This window comes from Mobula birostris, chromosome 3, assembly GCF_030028105.1.
Source record: "Mobula birostris isolate sMobBir1 chromosome 3, sMobBir1.hap1, whole genome shotgun sequence".
In the NCBI taxonomy this organism is placed as follows: domain Eukaryota; kingdom Metazoa; phylum Chordata; class Chondrichthyes; order Myliobatiformes; family Myliobatidae; genus Mobula; species Mobula birostris.
The window spans coordinates 103,772,019-103,794,658 of record NC_092372.1 but is presented as its reverse complement, the minus strand read 5'-3'; the positions used below and the strand labels follow the sequence as shown (position 1 = coordinate 103,794,658).

The 22,640-nt window shown below is 41.5% G+C and overlaps 1 protein-coding gene across 3 annotated transcripts in view; it reads right to left on the bottom strand.

The window, feature by feature from the left end:
* prdm5 (PR domain containing 5) overlaps positions 1 to 22,640 on the bottom strand; it is a 337,650-nt gene that overhangs the window by 253,470 nt on the left and 61,540 nt on the right. For all 3 annotated transcript variants that reach the window (XR_011885260.1, XM_072251928.1, XM_072251929.1), the window contains exons 4-5: positions 11,816 to 11,987; positions 3,775 to 3,949 (exon numbers count right to left, since the gene is read on the bottom strand). Coding sequence is in view for 2 of the 3 variants with exons in the window: in XM_072251928.1 (XP_072108029.1) it covers positions 3,775 to 3,949; positions 11,816 to 11,987 (347 nt within the window). In the remaining variant the exon portion in view is untranslated. The remainder of the gene's footprint in view (positions 1 to 3,774; positions 3,950 to 11,815; positions 11,988 to 22,640) is intronic.

The following is a 22,640-nucleotide window of genomic DNA, read 5'->3' as shown; positions in this document are numbered from 1 at the left end:
AAGGATCAACCTCAGATTATGCATATGGAATCCCTTTAGCAGTTTGAGGTGTCTGCCGCATACGGTTCAGGTTTCACATCCACATGGAAATTACTGAGGACAACAGCTTCGCACACCTTTAGTTTTGTGGACAGGGTGGATGTTGTGCTGGCTCAACACACACAATCACAGTCGATCAAGGCTTTGGCTGGCCTTGCAGATCCTGGCGCTGATGTCTCCATCCAGTGAGCCATCACTGCAAATGACACTGCCAAGATAACTGAATTCCACTGTTCTCAGTCTTATTCCCTCGATACTGATTGAGGGCTAGTAGCAGCGGATACAGGAGCAGGATGAAATTGGACTTCTATCTTACTTAGGCTGACGGTAGGACCAAAGAAATGCGAGGCTTCAGCAAATTTGTTGACAAATAGCTGAAGGTCGGACTGAGTGTGAGCCATCAGAGCACAGTCATCGGCGTAGAAGGACGCAAGGATGATCTTTGTTCTGGCACTCATAGGACACAGGTCAACTTCAGGCAGACACCACATCTGAGATCTTTAATTGCGCATTCAGCACATTTGGGAAGAACAGGTTGAACAGCACAGGGGCCAGCATACACACTTGTTTCACACAGTCTGAAATGTTAAATGGTTCTGAAGTGTCACCACTTGCGAGGATTTGGCTAGTCATATTATCATGAAAAAGGCGGATGAGGCTGACAAATTCATGTGGGCATCCCAGTTTTGACACAATTGTCCATGGTACCTCTCTGTTTGTCGTATCAAACACTTTAGTTATATCCATAAAGACGATGTATCTGCTGGACACGTTTTTCTTGAAGCTGGCAAACAGAGAATTTCATGTCGATGGTGCTGTGACCCAGACAAAAATCACACTGTCTCTCGGGAATGTTCATGTCTGACACATTGGTAATTAAGCAGTTGTGGGTTAACACAAGCCAGGATCTTCCTAGTTACAGACAGGAGAGAAATGCCGCAGTGGTTACCACAGTCCACTTAGTTGCCTGTATTCTTAACAGTGGGGTTATAGTGGCATCCCTAAAGTCTTTAGGCATGTCTTCTGCCTCCTAAATGTTTGTCAGGATGTCGTGAACGTCTGCCCAAACAGCTGGAGCAATGGACTTGAATATCAGTCCGACAGCCCTCCCACACTTACTAGGAAGCAATATATTCTGCAGTCCTACAGTCCAAGTTGTTCAAAACCCAAAATAATTAATGACATGAATAAACTATTTATTCCCTATTGAATAGCCATATATTAATCTTCCTCAATTGAAGAATGAAAAAATTTTCAGGCATTCAAACAGCTTACAATATTCTTCCAATAAGTGAGTCTTATCCTACTTTTTCTTCTTAGGCACACTCTTAGAGTTAAGATTACAATCAAATCAGTCATTGCCTTGTTTAAAGGTTTGAGGGACCTACTCATGCTCCTAATTCACATCTTTGTATATAGTCCCTCATAAGTGAGGTTAGCCAGTAGTGCCTGTGCTCAACTGACCTCCAAGTTCAGGTTCATCTTGAAAAGTTCTCCTCCACCAAAATGGGCAACAAGGGTCATGAAAAGCCCTTTGAGTCAAGAGATCCTTGCACAACCTAACTCTGCCTCTGTTATATAGGTGGAGCCAGAACAAACCCTTCCCAAAAGACTAAATTGAATTCTGGCTTAACCAGAACCATTAGAATTGTGATACGAGTGAATGTTTCTGACAATTAGAAAATTCAAATTCTAAACTACTAAAAACACAAACAAATTAACAATATTATCTCAAGTAGTTTTAAGTATTTTAATACACTCAAACAGTAGTCAACAGTTATTTAAAACATGTAAATTAACTTTTAATTTAGTCCCTCAGTGGTTTCAGTCCATTGCCATTTTCTGGATTTCCCATAAGGGTTTGGCATATTACTCCAAATTTGGGTACCATTACTGGATTCTTCTTAGGGATATCACATACACATCATGTCTACACAGTCATGGAAACAGTTCTCAGCGGTATAGAATAACACTGGCAGGTTCACTCAAAGTCTTCTGTAAACTGTGCGTCATTGCAACTACAGTGTGGCACATGCAGACACAGCTTAGCAGGAGAACAAGACTTGTGACAATGCAAACTCAGTGGGAACTGCGCACCTCAGAACTCCTCTCCTTGCAGAATTATAGCAGTAGGACCAGACAGGAGAAAGCCATCAGGATCCAGTCATACTGGCAAATACTTACTTCCCATGACTAACTCGAAAGAACATTCATGGAAGAATTTGGGGAAAAGACTCCTACTTGAAAAAATAAATTAATATTTTTGGAACTAACACAGGTAGCCTAGAGATGATGGGATCAATCATGGTACCTGCAGTGGAATGTAGCCACAACAAAACTCGCCCACAACTGCTGATGAGGTCATGCCCATTAAGTTTTTTTTATAAATAGCACACACCTTGCTTCATAATTTAGAAAGGTTGTTCAAGCCCAAATAAATGAAGTTAAAAATAAATAACCTCCACACAAAGAGGATGGGGAAATTTTGAACTCCCCATAAAATAGAAATTGATTAATGGTTAAATCACAAACGAGAAAATCTGTAAGTGCTGGAAATCAAAGTATTACACAGTCCTGATGAAGGGTTTCAGCCCAAAACGTTGACTGTTACTCTTTTTCATAGATATTGCCTGACCTACTGAGTTCCTCCAGCATTTGTATGTGTTGGCTAATGGTAGAGAAAGTGCACCAAGTTCCTGAGAGCTCACATCACGGATAACCTCATCTGGACCCTTAATATCATATCCCTGAACAAGAAGGCACAACAGCACCTCCACTTCCTATGAAGATTGTGGCAAGCAAAGCTCCCACCCCCATCTTAACTGCCTTTTACAGGAGCACCAATGAGAACATCCTGACACGTTGCATCTCCATCTGGTATGGGAGTAGTCGAACATCACACCTACAAAGGACTGTGAGAACAGCTGAGAGGATCACAGGGGTCTCCCTACCATTCATTGGGGACATTTGTCAAGAACACTGCATACGCAGGGCCCTTAGTATTATTAAGGATCCCACCCATCCTCCAGCATCCTCTTCCACTTTCTGCCATCAGGCAGGAGACTACGATGCATAAAAACAAGAACGGTCAAGATGAGAAACAATTTCTTCCTCCCAGCCTCATCGTATTTGAGGTGTCATTGGTTAATCTGTTCCATTCCTTATGATACCTAATATTAATGCACTTTAGTTTGTTATTTATGTGTGATTCATCTGTAGATCTTATCCTTACCTTCATAATTTATCATGTGTTATGTGTTATACACTTAGCTTTGAAAAAACTTTGTCTCATTTATATATACATTATATATGTGTGTATGGAGTTAAATGACAATAAATCTCACTTATCATTTGCTAATTATTCATTTTAAATCTAGGATTGATGAATTTATGGTAGCTAAAAAACATTCAGACTTGCTTGAATGAGCACGAATATGAATTCAGGTCACAAATTAGTGACAATCTCATTAAATGGTGAAACAGGGTCAATTTTTATGTGCTTTTACAGTGCACCAAGACACCTGATCCAGGTGATACAGTAATGCAAAGAACTCGCTGAGATATGATGAAAAACAGAAAGAAAGCAAAATGTAAAAAGCAACATAGGACTCATCCAATTCCAGTCGTTTTGACATTTGAAATGAAAGGCTCAAGAGTTGGCAAATGTTTAACCCAGATTACTTCCAATATTTAGAGCAGTTCTGACCTCAGTGCCTATTCTCTAATTGTACTTACTGTCTTTGCAAGGCCTGTTTAATGGGGAACTTCTTGCCACAATTCCTACATTTGAATTCCTTTTCTTCACTGGGCTTCTGGTGTAGAGACTGAAGGTGCTCTGCCAAGATGTCCTGGCTCCGGAAACAGCTCTCACATTGTGGACAACTGTAACCTTCTTTATTGCCCAACAGATCTATGAAGATACAAATGTACTTGGGTAAATTTGATGAAGATAATAAAATGTCCATATTGTCTCCCTATTTCAGTAATGCTCATGAACCATGAATAACCAAAATTCTGCAAGTGCTATCAATAGTCATCATATTAAATCCCTCAAATTATTAGTATGGGAGATATAAAATTGGGATTTTAACACTACAACAGTCAGCATAGTGATTACCGTTAATAAAAAAAAACAGCCTTTACTGAATCAGCACTGGTGATTTTAGTTCACTTTTCCCAACCCTGTAAGAATTGCATTGTCAACTCAGAACTTACAGCGTCAATGCTGACAACCTTAAAAGTAAAACAAAGCCCAGCCATTAGTTTCTGTATTTTTATGCATTTCTATTTTAACATCAGTAAGACCAAAGAACTGAATGTGGACTTCAGAAAGGATAAGACAAGGAAACATATGCCAGACCCCATAGAGTCATAGTTATACTTTATTGATCCCGGGGGAAATTGGAACAGAGGGATCAAAAGTGGAAAGAGTGAGCAATTTCAAATTCCTGGGTATCAATATCTCTGAGGACATAACCTGGACCCCACATGTTAATGCAGATATGAAGGCGGCACAACAGTGGCTATATTTCATTAGGAGTATGAGAAGATTTGGTATGTCTCCCAAAAAAACTCAATAATTTCTACAGATGTATAGTGGAGAGCATTCTAACTGGGGTTGGAGGGGGGGGCTCCTGCAGCACAGGATCAAAGTGGTTGTGAACTTAGTCAGTTCTATCATGAGCACTAGCTCCATAGCATCCAGGACATCTTCAAAGAGCAGTGCCTCAAATAGTAGACATCCATCATTAAAGGTCCCCATCACCCAAGTCATGCCTTGTTATCACTGTTATCATCAGACAGGAGGTACAGAAGCAAGGAGGCACACACTCAAACGATGCAGGTACAGCATCGTCCCATCTGCCATCCAATTTCTGAATGGACATTAATCCCATTAACATTACCTCACTACTTTTTTTTTTCATTTCTGTTTGCACTACTTATCCTACTACTTAATATACAGTGTCTATAAAAAGTATTCACCCCCTTGGAACTTTTTCTGTTTTATTGTCACACAACATTGAATCAGAATGGATTTAATTTGGCTTTTTTTTAAACACTGATCAACAGAAAAAGACTCATCCATGTCAAAGTGAAAACAGATTTCTACAAAGTGATCTAAATTACTTACAAATACAAAACACAAAATAATTGATCGCATAAGTATTCACCCCCTTCTAGAAGTCTGGACTCTGACTTGGCCACTCCAGGACTTTAACTTTGTTGTTTTTAAGCCATTCCTGTGTAGCTTTGGCTTTATGCTTGGGGTCAATATCTTGCTGAAAAACAAATCTTCTCCCAAGTCGCAGTTCTCTTGCAGACTGCATCAGGTTTTCCTCCAGGATTTCCCTGTATTCTGATGCTTTAATTTTCCCCTCTACCTTCACAAGCCTTCCAGGGCTCGCTGCAGTGAGGCATCCCCACAGCATGATGCAGCCACCACCTTCTTCTCAAGGGCTGGACAGGAAGGTATCTGAAAGGATAGGAGTGTAGACCATAGGACAAAGTGAAGGGGGGGGCACCTGGGGGAAGTGTTAGGCAGGTGGCAAAAGGTTAAAGGTCAGAGTAAGGAATAGAGGAAGGGTAGGGGGAATTCTTACCAGAAGGAGAAATAGGCTGTAGTGAAAAATACTTGGCCTGACTATGACATGTTCATTTGAATATGAGATCTACTACAAAACAAACAGCAAAGGGGCACATTATCTCACTTGGAACCTTTTGTTAATTCTGCCTGTAGCCCTTCACCTCAGCAGAGGAACTCAAAATGTTTGCATGCAAGCAACACTGTAAGCCATCACAATGGCAAACTTGTGAAGCTACAGCATTGCATTGTATATATGTGTGTGTTAGATAAAGCAAGGCAAGCAGCATGCAAAGCTCAGCAATCCATGACCAATGGTTAGGTCATTGTACTACATTCCTTCCAAGACCAATCTTGTTTGATGTAGGATAATTGAATAACCAAATGAAAGTGAGAACACCATGAAACTCCATCCTCAGTGATAATGGTCTTAAGCATTTGTCCAAAAGAAGAGACTGAGGCACTTGCAACCAGAAATGCGAAGCAGATAATCTCTCCTGAAATCCATCCATAGGCTTAACACTTCAGAGAATCCACTTTTCACTAAATATCAAAGTGGAGGATATTATGTATCAAAGTCTAAAGGCCCGAATGACGCCCCAGCTATATTCATCAGAACACATTGCAGAAACAGCCTTACTTCTAGTGAAAATCTGCCAACACAGCTCCAGCATTGGCATCCACCCAAAAAACAAAAGAAAAATTCCCAGATATTACTTGTTCATAAGATAAAGGGTAGACACATTTTGGCTAAATAATTCTTAGTCAGTTTTCTGGTGATCGTCAACAAACATGGTTGAATGATACAGAAAGCATCTCATACAATATTCCTTCCCAAAAAGCCTGCTTTCTGGTGCTCACTACAAGCACCATTTACCTTTGGAGACAAATATATCCTTCATCCAAACAAAAGCGAAGAAAGGAGTTAAATCTCTCTGGTGAGGTGATAGTGACAGTTCTTTAAGAGGAAAGTAGCATTTTACCAAATAAGACATCACGGAGCCATGGGAAAATATAAATAAATGGTAATAAAGCAAAAGTTTGCCAGTGGCTAGACTCATATTTAGGACAAGGGCGGGTACATGTGATTGTAAGAGGATAAATATCTCCAATCTCAGCCTCCACTGCAGAACATCCCTAAGCTGTATTTGATGACAATCAGTAACAAATAATTCATCAATGACCTACCTTCAATGCAAGATTGGAGAGAGGACATTGGCAAATGATTGTACATATTCAGTTTCAGTGGTAATGAATCAGGCAGGATGCAGCAAGATATGAACATGAAGGTCCAAGCCAATAAAAAGAATGCAAAGTCAAGCACCAGACAATGATTAGATTAGATGAGATTCAACTTTACTGTCATTGTGCCGAGTACAGATACAAAGCCAATGAAATGCAGTTAGCATCTGACCAGAAATGCAAAGAATAGTGTTATTTACAAAATAACTGCAAATAAAAAGTAAGTGCTACAGCACATAAATATAAAAGTACTGAGACAGTACAATATGGGTGCAATACTGCTTAGCGCTGTAATGTGAGGTTCAGCAAGGTCACAGCCTTAGGGAAGAAGCTCTTCTTGTGCCTGTTGGTGCAGGAGCGGAGGCTCCTGTAGCGCCTACTGGATGGGAGGAGAGTAAAAAGTCCACGGTTAGGATGAGATGCATCCTTGATAATGCTTTTCTCCCTGCCCAGGCAGCATTTATGGTAGGTGTTCTCAACGGTGGGTAATTGGGTGTCGATAATCTGCTGGGCAGTTTTCACCACAGGCTGGAGTGCTTTGCAGTCCGATACGGGACAACTGCCATACCACACTGAGATGCAGTTGGTGAGTATGCTCTCAATGGTACATTGGTAAAAGTCCATCAGTATCCTGGGACTGAAGTGAGCTTTCTTGATGCTCCGCAGGAAATAAAGGTGCTGTTGCGCCTTTTTGATCAGGATGGAGGAGTTCAGGGACCAGGTGAGATCCTCGGAAATGTGGACACCAAGGAATTTGAAGCTTGATACACGCTCCACTACAGCTCCATTGATGTAGATGGGGACATGAGAGTGGCTCCTAGCATGCCTGAAGTCCATAATGATCTCCTTGGTCTTCTGTGTGTTAAGGGCCAGATTGTTATCGGCACACCACGTGGCCAGGTGCTGGACCTCGTCCCTGTAGGCCGTCTCGTCATCCCCTCTGATCAGGCCAACCACCGTGGTGTCATCTGCGAACTTGATTATGGAGTTAGGATCGCAGTCATAGGTGAAAAGGGAGTATAGAAGAGGGCTCAGCGCGCAGCCTTGAGGCATGCCGGTGTTCAGGGTGAGAGTGGAGGAGGAGAGGTTGTCTAACTTAACTGATTGGGGTCTGTTAGTCAGAAAGTCCAAGATCCAATTGCAGAGGGATGAGCTGATACCAAGCTGGTGAAGTTTGGCGATCAGCTTGAAGGGGATCACAGTATTGAATGCCGAACTAAAGTCAATGAACAGCATTCTGACGTAAGAGTTGGGGCTGTCCGGGTGGGTCAGGGCAGAGTGAAGTGCCGTGGAGATGGCATCCTCTGTTGACCCGCTGGTGCGATAGGCAAATTGATGGGGGTCCAGGGTAGTGGGCAGACAGGATTTCAGATGTGATACATCCAGTTTCTCAAAGCACTTTGCAATGATGGGGGTGAGTGCAACTGGGCGAGAGTCATTCAGGCCCATGGCAGTGGAATGCTTCGGCACTGGCACGATGGTGGCAACACTGAAGCTTCTAGGGACAACTGCCTGGGCCAGGGACAGATTAAAAATGTCCGCGAAGACCCCGGCCAACTGCTCTGCAGAGACTCTGAGCACACAGCCAGGTATTCCATCTGAACCAGCTGCCTTCCGTATACTCACCCTGGTCAGGCTGGCGCAAGCATCAGAGTTGGAAAGTGAGAGAGGCAGTTCACCAGGCGGGAGATTCGCTTTGAGGGTGACCTCCCTGTTCTCTCGGTCAAAGCGAGCGTAGAAGTAATTGAGCTCATCAGGGAGGGAAGCAGAGCTGGAAGGGGGCACAGTACTAAGTGGTTTGAAGTCTGTAATAATCTGTATACCATTCCACATGCACTGGGCATCCGAGGATTTGAAATACTCTTCGATCCTCTGTTTGTATGTGTGTTTAGCCTGAAGTCTTTCATGGCTACTTTAGCATCAGCATCCGGTGGCACATAAACCGCGACAGCAATGATGCATGTAAACTCTTGAGTTTGATAAAAGGTCTGCACTTAATAATCAGGTATTCCAGAACAGCGGAGCAAAAAGTGTCAGCAATGGTAGAGTTAGTGCACCATGATCTATTCACATAGATACATAAACCACCTCCTCTACTTTTACCTGTCGCTGTTGCAGCTTTCTAAGCCCTGAAGTCCGTGTGCCCTTCCAGTTCCACCACGTTGTTTGGGACATCACTGTTTAGGCACGTCTCCAAAAAACATGACGTTGCAATCCATAAGCTTTCTCTGTGTGAGGGTCCAAGTTCTTAGTTCGTCCAGTTTGTTCGTCAGAGACCGAACATTGGTGAGGAAGATGCTAGGTAATGCTGGCTGGTGTGGATTTAGCCTTAGCCTAGCACGCAAGCCTCCACATTTCCCCGACTTTGTTTACGGTCTCGATGCTGGTGCCGGGCCCTTCCAGTCAGAGTGAGCTTAATGCAGGTCCTCAGTGCCTTTACTAACTCTGGAGGTAGTTGGTCGAAGTTGAATGGATAGTCCAAAACTGTGTTGGTGCATCGATAGTTAATGACCAAAAGTGACTGTTTGCTGTAAGTGCAGTTTGCATAGCCAAATCGAGCGAACACACAGGAAACAAGCAGATAAATTAACACTATTAACAGAACCTAGAAGTCACAACTGAACAAAAGTTTAACTGTCCCAGGGAGGATAAACACTGTGGATATGAGATCTGGCTATCCTGTGACAAATTACTTACCTCCTGACTTCCTAAAGTCTTAGCATTATCCACAAAGTATGTCAGATGTGTGCCCAAACTATAAATACTTAGCTGGTGAGTACAGCTCCAAAAACTACCCAAAAAGCTCAATATGCTTTGGGAAAACACATTCTCTGCTTTAATATTATTCCCTCCACCACTTGCAATAAATCCTGATCTTGCTAGGGGCTCTTTCTATGAAGCTTCATATTGAAGATTTACTTTTGTTCTCATAACTGAAGCTCATCCACTCCTACAGCTGTAAAAGACTCTTCTAATGCAGAATACTTCATTATCTCCTCCACAATCTCCACAAGGCTTTAAGCCTAACTCCCTGCTCTACTCACTTTATACTTATGACTGTCAGATTAAGCACAACTTCTTTGCCATATTTAAATTAGCTGATGACACCATTGTCATTGGTCAAGTCAAAGGTGGTAATAAATCAGTTTATAGGAGGGAGATTGAAAATCTAGCTGAGTGGTCCAACAACAACAATAACCACTTATTCAAAGTCAGCAAGACCAAGGATCTGATTATCGACTTCAGGAGGAGGAAACTGGAGGTCTATAAGCCAGTCCTTATCGAGGGATCAGTGTTGGAGAGGGTCAGCAACTTTAAATTCTTCTGTGTTATCATTGCAGAGGACCCAACACGTAAGTGTCATTACAAAGAAAGCGGGGCAGTGCCTGTACTGCCTTAGAAGTTTGTGAAGATTCATAATGGCTTCTAGAACTTTGACAAACTTCTACAGATGCATGGTGGAGAGTGTACTGACTGGTTACGTCATGGCCTGGGATGTAAACAACAATGACCTTGAACATAAAATCCTCAAAAAGTAGTGGATACGGCCAGTCCATCACAGCTATAGCCATCCCCACCACTGAGACATCTACACAGAGGGCTGTCACAAGAAAGCAGCATCCATCATCAAGGAACCACACCCGCGCCCCCCCCCCCCCCCACCACCCAGACCTTGCTCTTTTCTCATTGCTGCCATCAGGAAGAAGGCACTGGAGCCTCAGGACCCACACCATCAAGTTCAGGAATAGTTATTACTCCTCAGCCATCAGGCTCTTGAACCAGAGAGGTTAACTTCACATGCCCCATCACTAAACTGTTCCCACAATCTATGGACTCACTTTCAAGGACTCTTCAACTCATGTTCTTGATATTTATTGTTTATTCATTTATTATTATGTTTTTATTTTTTACTTGCAAATTTGTTGTATTTTGCACATTGGTTGTTTGTCCATCCTGTTGAGTGTGGTCTTTGATTCTATTGTGCTTCTTGGACTTACTGTGTATGCCCAGAAGAATATACATCTCAGGGTTACATATGGTGACCCATATGTACTTTGATAATAATTTTACTTTGAATTTTGATTATCCCTAAATAATTTTAAAACAAAACAGGAGGGTTAGAGACCATTTAGTGCCTTGAATATATACTAGCAGAGGTATCCTTTTAATACCCTTGAGGCATTCCTCTTTTCTTATTTCCAGTAAGTCTTGTGACTTATTCTCACATACGCACACATATCCATCAAATTCTCTCATTCTTCCCCCATTTGTCTACACTGTTGGTTAATCTACAGTAGCCAATGTTTGGGAGGGAACTGCCACAACAGAATTCAGGTTTGGAGAAAGCTTGCAAACTCCATAAAGACAGCATCTAGGGGTCAGAGTCATACCAAGTCATTGAAGTGTGAAACAACGGAACTAATTGCTGCATCACCATGTCACACAATGGGTCCTTCATGGCAACCTTGCTTTCACCTACCAAGGCGCTAAGCTCTGAAATTCCCTGTCTAACAACTTGCTCCAAATCTTCCTTCTTCACAAGCCTCTGTAAAATCTCCTTTTTTTCCAGAATCTTAAGTATTTTGCCTTTTATCCCCTGCAGCATATTGACAAAATGCTTGTTACATTTCTGTGAAGCATTTTGAAAAGTTTTATTACAATTAAAGTACTAACGACATATACTTGTTGCTGAATACATAGAAAGATTATACAAAGCAAAGCCTAAAGATAAACAAAACCAGCCCAAAAACTTAATCTTTCTGGCCTGTTTCATATAATATGCAAAAGAAGAAATTGATAACTATATATTTAATGCAATGCAATAAAGATCTCAAAATGAATCAAAATATGCCACACAAATGAAAACTACAAATAACTTAACTCAGCAGATAATAAGTTTACCTTGTACAATTAATTTATGCCAATTGGAATAAAAGTTATAATGGAAAATACCTTTGTCACCAGATGTTTGAATATCTTTAGGATTTTCTTCATCCTCTTTGTTGACTATTTTCTCTTCCTCCTCTTCTTCTATCTCCTCCATCTCACTATCTAGGTAACCAATCAGTAATTCAGTGTCTGTTTCTATGTCATCCACAGCCAAATAAAAAATGTTTTCGCCCTCCTGAAAGTAATCAGAAAAGTGGCTTAGTTAATTCAGTGAGAATTTGCTCAAAACTGTTGCATATTATCACTTTCTGCCTTACGTACTAATCAGTTTGTTCGGCTTGAGAATATTGAGGGATCCACATTGGCTGGGCCTTCTCTTGATACTCTTGTTTTGATCGAAAGATCATTTGTGACCATTATAGACACAACTCGTGGACTGCAATATAGCAGACTGATCCAATGCCCAGATGCCCACACTCCCAGTCTCAGTTTTTCTGGGTGTGGAGACACAATGGAGATAAGCTCCGGCACCCAGAAGGTGTCAAGGAGGAGGAAGGGGTTCAAAGCTATGGAAATCTCAAGCAGTACACTCCTAGGCTTTCTCCCATATAAAGACATTTCTATTTTTTGTAAATGTATGAAAGTAGACAGTTAGAATTTCTTCAAATGGATTTAAATAATTTAAAAGCAAATAAATAAATAATTTTAACTAAAAGACTTTAAAATACAAATATTAGTTTAAAAATGTTGAAGTGAAGTAACATAACTCAAGCACAGAAGTTTTCTCCCAGAGCTGGCAACGTATTTGAGTAAATGTAATCTCCATCAGTCCTCCTGGATGGAAAGACTTTACATCCCAACCACTGTTCTGCTGTTAACATTAATGGAGAATCCAACAAAAGAGTTCTGGCAAGAGATCTTTGATTGGACATTTTAATGTGGTTTTTCATTCATAGCTGCTGCCTGATCTATGATGAACTTTTTTCTAATTTTGTGCCCAACAGAGTGTCAAGTCACATGATGGTCAATGTAAAAAGATCCAGGGCAATGTAAAAGCATTCCTTGTCAATATTCTATATTCTATGATCATGGACCAAAAGTAGATTAAGAGTAAGAGAATCTATATGCCCCAAAGGAAGATAAATTCTGCCCAGAATTAATGATGTGGAATTTTTAGAACAGCTTTTAATGCTACCTTAATTTTAACATGTTCAAACAATACCTACTTGGAAAATAATGCAGAAGCTCTCTAAACCAATCATAAATTTAAGGCTACCAAAAGAGATAGTAAAATAAATTAAAATTTATTTTTTCAAGCTTAATAAGAAATGTACCTGTAGTGCTAGTTACAACTGTAGGTGGTGTGTAAATAATTGATTCCAAATTAAAACCACCATGTCAACGTTGGACATCTTTAATATGAGGAATGTATCTGTTGCTGGCAGGGCTAGTATTCAACGCCTGATGAACAGTACTTAATAAAGCAGTAATGTGCTGCCGTCTGGAAAAGAAAAGGTTGTTCCAGAATTCAGTTGGGCAGAAAGCTCCAGCATGAAGGTCCAAGAATAATAAAGAAAAAACAATACGCTTCGAGGCAGAGATGGAGGGAAACCTAGAATCCTGCTCTCTTTGTCCTTCTCGATCAGGGTTTCTCAATCGTTTTCCTGCAACATGTCGCTAGGGGTTCCGCGAGAGATTATGATTTTAAAAAATAAACATAGTTTTTTTGAACTCCACACAACATGCAATGTTAGCGCTCACAGTGGTGGGCAGTGACCACCCAGCACCATTAGCAATCTCGTTAGAGATCTCTCAGCCCAGTGTGGCAGGGTGCAGTAGGACCGTGTTTACTTGGTTGAGTCCAATCGCAGTTTTTGACACAAGATAGGGGAGACCATTGTATTAGACTATATTTTTATTCATATTACTTTGGCTTATGGTTTTCTATTTAACATTGTCAATTAATTGTCATGTTGTAAACAGCATTAATTAAAATCAATATACCTTTATTTAAATTAAATCTACCAAGCCTACCTTTAAAAAAAATTCCCATTTTGGATTAAGCCAATTATTTAACAGAAATCTACTATGTTTGTCTTATGAGTTTTTAAAATTTATGAAAGGAAAAAAGATTAATTTCAAGAAAGGTAAGCTAAGCTTAACTACCTGTTTTTTTTCCAAGAGTGGTTGGCTAAAATTTCATTTTCTTCTCAAAAGAGCATTGACAATTATTTTTGGATTATTATATCTACAACTTCTGATCACGCTAACATACCATGAGCTGTAGATTAAATAATTTTTACGCAGGGGTTCCCTGAGACCTGAAAATTATTTCAAGGGCTCCTCAGGGCAAAAAGATTGAGAAAGGCTGTTCTAGACGACAGAGAGCACAAGTTTGGCAGATGCTATGGTACAGATAATAAAACATGAAATAGAAAAACAATTGATCTAACAGATGCTATAGTTACTTCAGTGTTTTAATGACCTCACTGATAAAATGGGTTTCTTCCATCACAGAAATACCCAGGCTGGTAGGTTAATCAGACAATGTAAATTGCCCATAGTGTGTAAATTACTGGGAGGGGAGAGTTGATCAGATGTTGGGGAAAATAAAATGGGTTGGTCCAGATACATGTAAAAGTGGATTCATGGTGGTCAACATGGACTCATTGGGCAGACTATGACTATATAGACTTCTGTAAGTTCCACCATTTATTTATTCAGCAATACAATGCAGAGCAGACCCTTTTGGCCCTTTGAGCCACCCCGCCCCACCCCAGCAACCCAATAACCCCGGTTAGCCCTAACCTAATCACAGGACAACTTACAAGGACTAATTAACCTATCTGGTATGTCTTTGGACTATGGGAGGAAACTGGAGCACCCGGGGAAAGCCCGCACATTTCATGGGGATAACATGCAGAGACACCTTTCAGGATGCCGCCAGAATTGAACTTCAAACTCTGGAACACCCCGAGCTGTAAAAGCATCACACTAACCACTACACTACCTGGTGTTATTAATACCATTGAAACTCCTATCTCTAGGATCAACAAGGAACAAAGAAATAGACATGGGAGGCATAATTTCAAAAGAAAAATGAGGAAGGAGTGGGACAGAGAAGTGTGGGGCTTGTTATAAATGGTGGTAGGGTAGTAGAGGAAAGGTGGAGGAAGTAGAAGAAAAAGCAATAGGCAATTGAGATTCAGCCAAGAAATAAACATTTTGACAGATAGGAAGAGACACACACAGGCATCAACAAGAGCAGTGGAAGAAAAAAGCAAGTGTTAATGATAGTGACAAAGATTGGGAGAAACCGAGCTCAACAGACAATATGCCAGACTTGCTTATAAGAGGTCATAACCAACCCTCAAGGCACAGAGGTCAATGTCACTTTCTTTTAACACCTGAGCACCAAAGCAGGAAACTAAACATGTGCTGGCAGGCTTTTGCAGCCTCTTAGAAAACCTACCCAACAGGTGCATACGTTTTCTCCATGTCTCTCATTTTCACTGTCTCAGGATCCTACAGCAGATATCTAATCAACTTCAGGGTGCAGTTCATAGTTGCATTAAGCAAGCAATGAAATGCCTTTTATGACCTTTGCCACTAACTTCATGGATTAATTGAAGAACTCTTGATCTACGTACATGCAAGCAACATTCACTGGGCACATCTCCTTCAGGAAGATAAAACATCAGCCAAATGAATAAGGACACTATTGTCTAAATAAGCAGTTTTGAGCTGACCAGATTAGCTCAGTACCTTGAGAACAGCTACCATGCATTTAGCCCCAGATAATCTGACATCCCTCCAACACGTGACTTTGTAATCTGACTGCTGAAATCCATAAATGTAGTTAATGTCAACTTTGCACAACTTTAACCTGTCCAAGCATAGTGTTTTCTTCATTTTGCTTATCAAGTATCTATCTAATCCTGCCTTGAAAATAATCAAAGACTCTTCCAAAACCCTTTAAGGAAGTGATTTCCAAAAATTCCTGAGAAAATAACATTTCTCCTCATCTCTGTCTTAAATGGACAAATCATTATATTTAATCAGTAATCCTTAATGACAGATCTTCTCACAAGAGGAAACAACATGTATGCTCTAATCATGTCTCACCTCACTTTTCTAAATTTCCGCAGATACAAGCCTAGACTGTTCAACCTTTCTTCATTAGACATCTCATCTAGTCTAAGAGTTAGTCTAGTAAATCTTGTCAGAAATGCTTTGAACACATTTACATTCTTTGAAATAAGTTTGATTGTGTCTAAGCGTTTTTGATGCGGTATAACTGGAGTATTACTTCTCTACTTCATTATTCCTCCAGCAATAAACAATAATATTAGGTTAGCTTCCTTAAATACTTGCTGTGTCTTCATATTAACTATGTAAAAGCCATGCTCTCAGATCTCTTCCGATCTCAGGGCTCAGCAATCTCTCACCAGTTAAAGAACATGTTATTTTTCCTGATACAATGGACAATTTTGTATTTTTCCACACTATACTCCATTTATCAGATCTTTACCCATTCAGTTTAGTTCTATCCCTTTGCAGATTCCATGCATACAACCTGCCTACCAACCTATACGGGCCCTTTTAATAAATCTATCAAGCCCAATCATATTTTTATACCCCACCAATCTCTCTATGGTAGAGGTTAAAATATGTTTGTCATCCACCAAAACTGTAAAGTGGATACTTGATCTGAAGGTTTTCTCTGAAGACAATTCTTTGGGGTAAACAGCAGTACAACTGGGAATGTCCCTACAATGCATCAATGAGGATTCAACCTGTCCGAGCAACACTGCTGCAGTTCTTCAGCACACCACTTTATCTCTCCATGCATCTGCTTGTGTGATGCTACCTTAGGTGTCCCAACAGAGCAGGAAGAGAGCCTCGCACTGACATGAGTAATGCCTATGAGAAATTGCTGCCATTTACTGAACCAAATCCCAACAGAAGTCATTGTTCAAGAGAAGTGTTCCGAAACCAGTAAGGAGAAATGATAATTTTTCTGCTTCGCAGACATTGCTTAATCTGGTGCATATTGACAGCATTTTGATTTTTTTAATAAAGTAAATTAGAAAGGAAATTTAAAACAATTTAGGAAAAAATGGCTTTGATCTACATGTTAAGATTTTTAAAAAGGATAAATGAGAAACAGTGATTCAAAATGGTAGATACCACAAACTTTTTGAATGTAGATACACGTATCTTTACACATATTTATCTTTTTTTCTGGACCTACAAACAAACCTTTCCAATGATGCACCCTGAAAATTCTGCTGTTTTAATTTCAAACCAACAATGTCTCGCAAATGAACAATTGTTATGAGCACCCCCAAAAAGAATTTTTGGGTACTCAATCTTTAAAAAAAATCTCTAGATGAACTACAAACAGCCATCCATGTGGCAGCAGCAGTGCTCAGAATAGTGGAATATAGAGCAACACACACAAAATGCTAGAGGAACTCAGTAGGTCAGGCAGCATCTGTAGAAATGAATAAACAGTTGATGTCAGGCTGAGACCTTTCATCAGGACTGGAAAGAAAGGGGGAAGACACCAGAATAAAAAGGTAGTGGGAGGGGAAGGAGACCCTGCTAGACGATGATGGGTGGAGCCAGATGGGTGGGAAATATAAAGGGCTGGAGAAGAATAAAGAGGGATACAGCTCCAGCTTTGACTTAAGTACCCTGAGAGGATGCCACATCAGACACCAAAATATAAAATGTTTGTTTAATGAAGTTTCCTAAATGCCATCATCAAACTGTGTTTATCTGATTAACAGCCAGCAAAGTTAAACTATCACTAGAGTTCCAGCCAGCCAAAGATTCTTATGAGAGCTTTCACAACATGGAGACTGGCTGACAAGTTCTAATACTGTAATCTGATATCCAAATAAATTTGCATATACTGTCACGAGGTTTCTGTTGTCCTTTGTATTGCTAATCAGTGCAGTAGATTCAGAAACAAAATAAACTGAAATATTTTCAAAGTAAACCTCCAGAAAATTCAGGGGTTTTTTCCCTGAGAAAAAGACATGCTAAATGCCAATTCAGGTTCAGCTTGATCCATGTCAATCAGTACACAGAAAGCAATGAAAGAGCAAAGCAGTGGCAGCATTTTTGTCAATGAGCTATTGCAATAGATGTAACAAAAATTGTTGTGCCAGGACCAAACTGTGAATCATTTCTCTCCAGTCTGCAGTCAACGACAATATGTGGCCTCTGTTTTCCTATAATTTAATCCTCATCTATTACAACAATATTCTTAGCTATCAGGCAGTTCTTCACAACTTGGCTCTGTCAAGCCATAAGAAAGTTCCTGAGTTGAATTCCTTTTTGTAAAACACTGGCTTGTAAAGAGATCCAAAGATCAATAAGCATTGTTATTTATTTCAGCCAGGATACATTTTCCATGAAAAAGATGGCCTTTCAGGAGATTTGTAAAATGGAATGATCATACCACCAAAGATTTTACAATGGCATATTAAGATTTTGTCATTGATGGCCAAGCTCTGAGTCATCATGAATTTGCGTACTGAAACGTGAGAGAGAATGGTCTCCATAGCATAGGTCCGTAATGGGACCCTGGAAATTTGGATCATTTCACAGAGTCTTCATGGGCCACTTCTCATTGAAGACACAAATCAGTTGCATACCCAACTCCGAACTCCAGAAACAAGCATCCCGTTCTGAGCTCCACCACAGCACGAGATTACCACAAATGCTTTCAAATTCTCCTTGACAACGTGTAATATCACCAGTGACTCATGGAAAACCTTAGTCCATGAGTGCTCAAAATGAAGAGGCGTTTGCAGTGGCACTAAGAACCTCTAGTCCAGTGGTGCACAAACTGGGGTTCACAGATCCCTCTGTTAACTGTAGGGGTCCATGTTAAAGGTTGGGAACCCCTGCTTTAGTCCCTTTGTCAGGGGTACACAGAACTTAACATGACAATGGAAGGGAAATAACACCTCCCAAACTATCAAATATTTTCACCCACCATTCAACCAGAATGTGGCAGAATCTACAGGTACTATACCTCAAAGTCCACAGAATTAGAATGGAACCAAGTCTTTCTCAGCCCCAAAATTCTACGTAAGGAGAAACAAAGGCTCCATTACATCATACTCAGACCTAGCTATCCTGATAACATACTCTGACAACAAGATTAGAAACATAGAAAACCTACAGCACAATACAGGCCCTTCGGCCCACAAAGCTGTGCTGAACATGTCCTTACCTTAGAAATTACCAAGGGTTACCCCGAGCCCTCTATTTTTCTAAGCTCCATGTACTTATCCAGGAGTCTCTTAAAAGACCCTATCATATCCACCTCCACCACCGTCGCCAGCAGCCGATTCCACTCACTCACCACTCTCTGCGGAAAAAACTTACCCCTGACATCTCCTCTGTACCTACTTCCAAGCACCTTAAACCTGTGCCCTCTCATGCTAGACATTTCAGCCCTGGGAAAAAGCCTCTGACTATCCAGACACATGACAAAGACAGGACAGCGCTGAGAGTTTAAAAAGGAAACCACCCTATACAGCAGGCAGCGGTCGGAGCAGGCAGCAGAGTGAGTGGCAGCAGAGTGTAGAGCTTTGGCGCAACGGGCTTAGGCGGTAACGGGAAGAGGCGAGAGTGAGGCACCAACACTTTTTTTTTCCCCTTGGTGAATCGGCCCAGAGAGACAGAGGAACAGCAGGGCTCACACAGCTAACAGTAGGAGCTAACGGTTTAAAAAGTTCATCTGTTTGGCAAGGTAAGTGGGTGAGTAGACTTATTTTTCCTTGTTTCATTCCTGTAGAATTAGGTAGCATGGCTGCAGGGGTAGTGCTTTGTTCAGGGTATCAGATGTGGGAATCCTCGGAGACCTCCAGCCTCCCTGATGGCCACATCTGCGCCAGGTGCACTGAGTTGCAGCTCCTCAGAGACCGTGTTAGGGATCTGGAGCTGCAGCTTGATGACCTACTGCTTATCAGGGAAAGTGAAGAGGTGATAGACAGGAGCTACAGGGAGGTAGTCATCCCTAGGCTACAGGGGTCAGAAAACTGGGTGACTGTCAGGAGAGGGAAGGAAAATGCCCGGATAGTGGAGAGCACCCCTGTGACTGTCCCCCTCAGCAGGAGGGAAGGAGGGAGAAGAGGAATGCGGTAGTCATAGGGGATTCCATAGTCAGGGGAATGGACAGGAGATTCTGTAAGCCTGATAGAGATACCCACATGGTGTGTTGTCCCCCAGGAGCCAGGGTACAGGATGTCTAGGATTGGGTCCAGAATATTCTGAAGGGAGAGGGCGAGCAGCCAGCTGACTTGGTACATGTTGGTACCAATGATATAGATAGGAAAAGGGAGGAGGTCCTAAGGAGAGATTTTCGGGAGTTAGGAAGGAAGCTGAGAAGCAGGAACTCCAGGGTAGTAATCTCAGGATTGCTACCTGTGCCACATGCTAGCGAGGGCAAGATGAATGTGTGGCTGAGAGACTGGTGCAGGGGGCAGGGCTTCAGATTCTTGGATCATTTAGATCTCTTCTGGGGGAAGTATGACATGTTCAAAAAGGACGGGTTACACCTGAACCCCAAGGGGACCAATATCCTGGCGGGAAGGTTTAATAGAGTTGTTAGGAAGGGTTTAAACTAATTTGGCAGGGGGATGGGAACTGGAATGATAGAGCAGAAGAGGGGGAAAACAGAAATAAATCTAAGATAGTGAGCAGTAAAGATGTCAAGAAGGACAGGCAGGTGATGGGGCAAACTTGCAGCCATTGAGTTGAGTTGCAGTGCAATCAAAGCAAAAAGTACCAAATACTGGTCTTAAGGTGGTATACTTAATTGCATGCAGCAGAAGGAATAAGGTGGATGATCTTGTCATACGGCTACAGATTGGCAAGTGTGATATTGTGGCCATCACTGAGACGTAGCTAAAGGATACATGTCTCTGGGAGCTGAACATCCAAGGATACACGGTGTATCGGAAGGACAGGCAGGTAGGCAGAGGGGGAGGTGTGGCTTTATTGGTAAGAAATTATATTAAATCATTAGTAAGAGGTGACATAGGATTGGAAGGTGCAAAAGCTTTATGGGTTGAGCTAAGAAATCGAAGGGGTATAAGGACCCTGATGGCAGTTATATACAAGCCTCCTAACAGCTGCAGTGATGTGGACTACAAATTACAACAGGAAATAGAAAAGGCTTGTCAGAGGGCAAGTGTTATAATTGTGGGGGATTTTAACATGCGAGTGGATTGGGAAAATCAGGTTGGCACTGGATCTCAAGAGAGAAAATTGTAGAATGTCTATGAGATGGCTTTTTAGAACAGCTTGTTGTTGCGCCCACTAGGGGACCAGCTGTACTGGATTGGGTATTGTGTAATGAACCAGAGGTGATTAGAGAGATTGAGGTGAAGGAAGCCTTAGGAGACAGTGATCATAACATGATTGAGTTCACTGTGAAATTTGAGAAAGAGAAGCCGAAATCCGATATGTCGGTATTTCAGTGGAGTAAAGGAAATTACACTGGCATGAGAGAGGAACTGGCCAAAGTTGACTGGAAAGGGACACTAGCGGGAAGGACGACAGAGCAGCAGTGGCTAGAGTTTATGCGAGAAGTGAGGAGGGTGCAAGACAGATATATTCCAAAAGAGAAGAAATTTGCAAATGGAAAAAAGATGCAACCGTGGCTGACCAGAGAAGTTAAAGCCAAAGTTAAAGCAAAGGAGAGGGCATACAAGGAAGCAAAAATTAGTGGGAAGACAGAGGATTGGGAAGTTTTTAAAAGCTTACAAAAGGAAACTAAGAAGGTCATTAGGAGGGAAAAGATGAACTATGAAAGGAAGCTAGCAAATGATATCAAAGAGGATACTAAAAGCTTTTTCAAGTACAGGTGTCCCCTGCTTTTCAAACATTCGCTTTACGAAACCTCACTGTTACGAAAGACCTACATTAATTACCTGTTTTCGCAAACAGAAGGTGTTTTCACTGTTACGAAAAAGGCAGCGTGCAAAAAAAGCAGCGCGCGATAAAAAGGCAGCACGCGAAAAGAAGGCAGCGCATGCCCCGTGCATCCGCTCTCCCCCGGATTCAGAACTGCATTCTCGCCGGCATTGCTTAAATACGAGCCTGTGAGCAGCCGTTAGCAAGATGAGTTCTAAGGTACCGGAAAAGCCTGAAAGAGCTCGTAAGGGTGTTACACTTAGCGTAAAACTAGACATAATTAAGCATTTCGATCGTGGTGAATGAAGTAAGGACAACGTGAGTTTGGCTTGTGGAAGCTGACGAACATGATGTTGAAGAGGTTTTGGCATCTTATGACCAAGAACTGATGCAATTGGAAGAGGAAAGGATAACAATCAAAACCAAATGCAGGAGCGAATGGACCGAAAATGAAGTCGTCCAGGAACTGAACGTTAAGCAGCTGCGTGAGATTTTCGCTGCATTGATAAAGTACGACTTTAATTTTGAAATGGACGTCGGTTTAGGGCATATTTGCAGGATGGTTTGAGTGCTTACAAAGAACTGTATGATCTAAAAATGCGCAAGGCTAAGCAGTCAAGCATACTGTCATTTTTCAAACCTTCCACATCAGCCACAGCAGACGACGAACCTCGACCTTCGACATCGAGGCAGGCAGACATAGATGACCTGCCCGCCCTGATGGAAACAGATGACACCCCAATGTCCCACCACCCGAACCCCTGGGCCGCGGACAGATAGCGATTCACGGAGAATGAAGCGGTAGCCGGGACACACCCAGCACATCTTTAAGAAAATGCCAAAACAAACAAGCTAATTAATTAGGTGCCACCGGGCACATAAATGTCGGCCCAGATCAGAGGCGATTGTCGATTGCCGATTGCATCACCTCTGATCTGGGCCGACA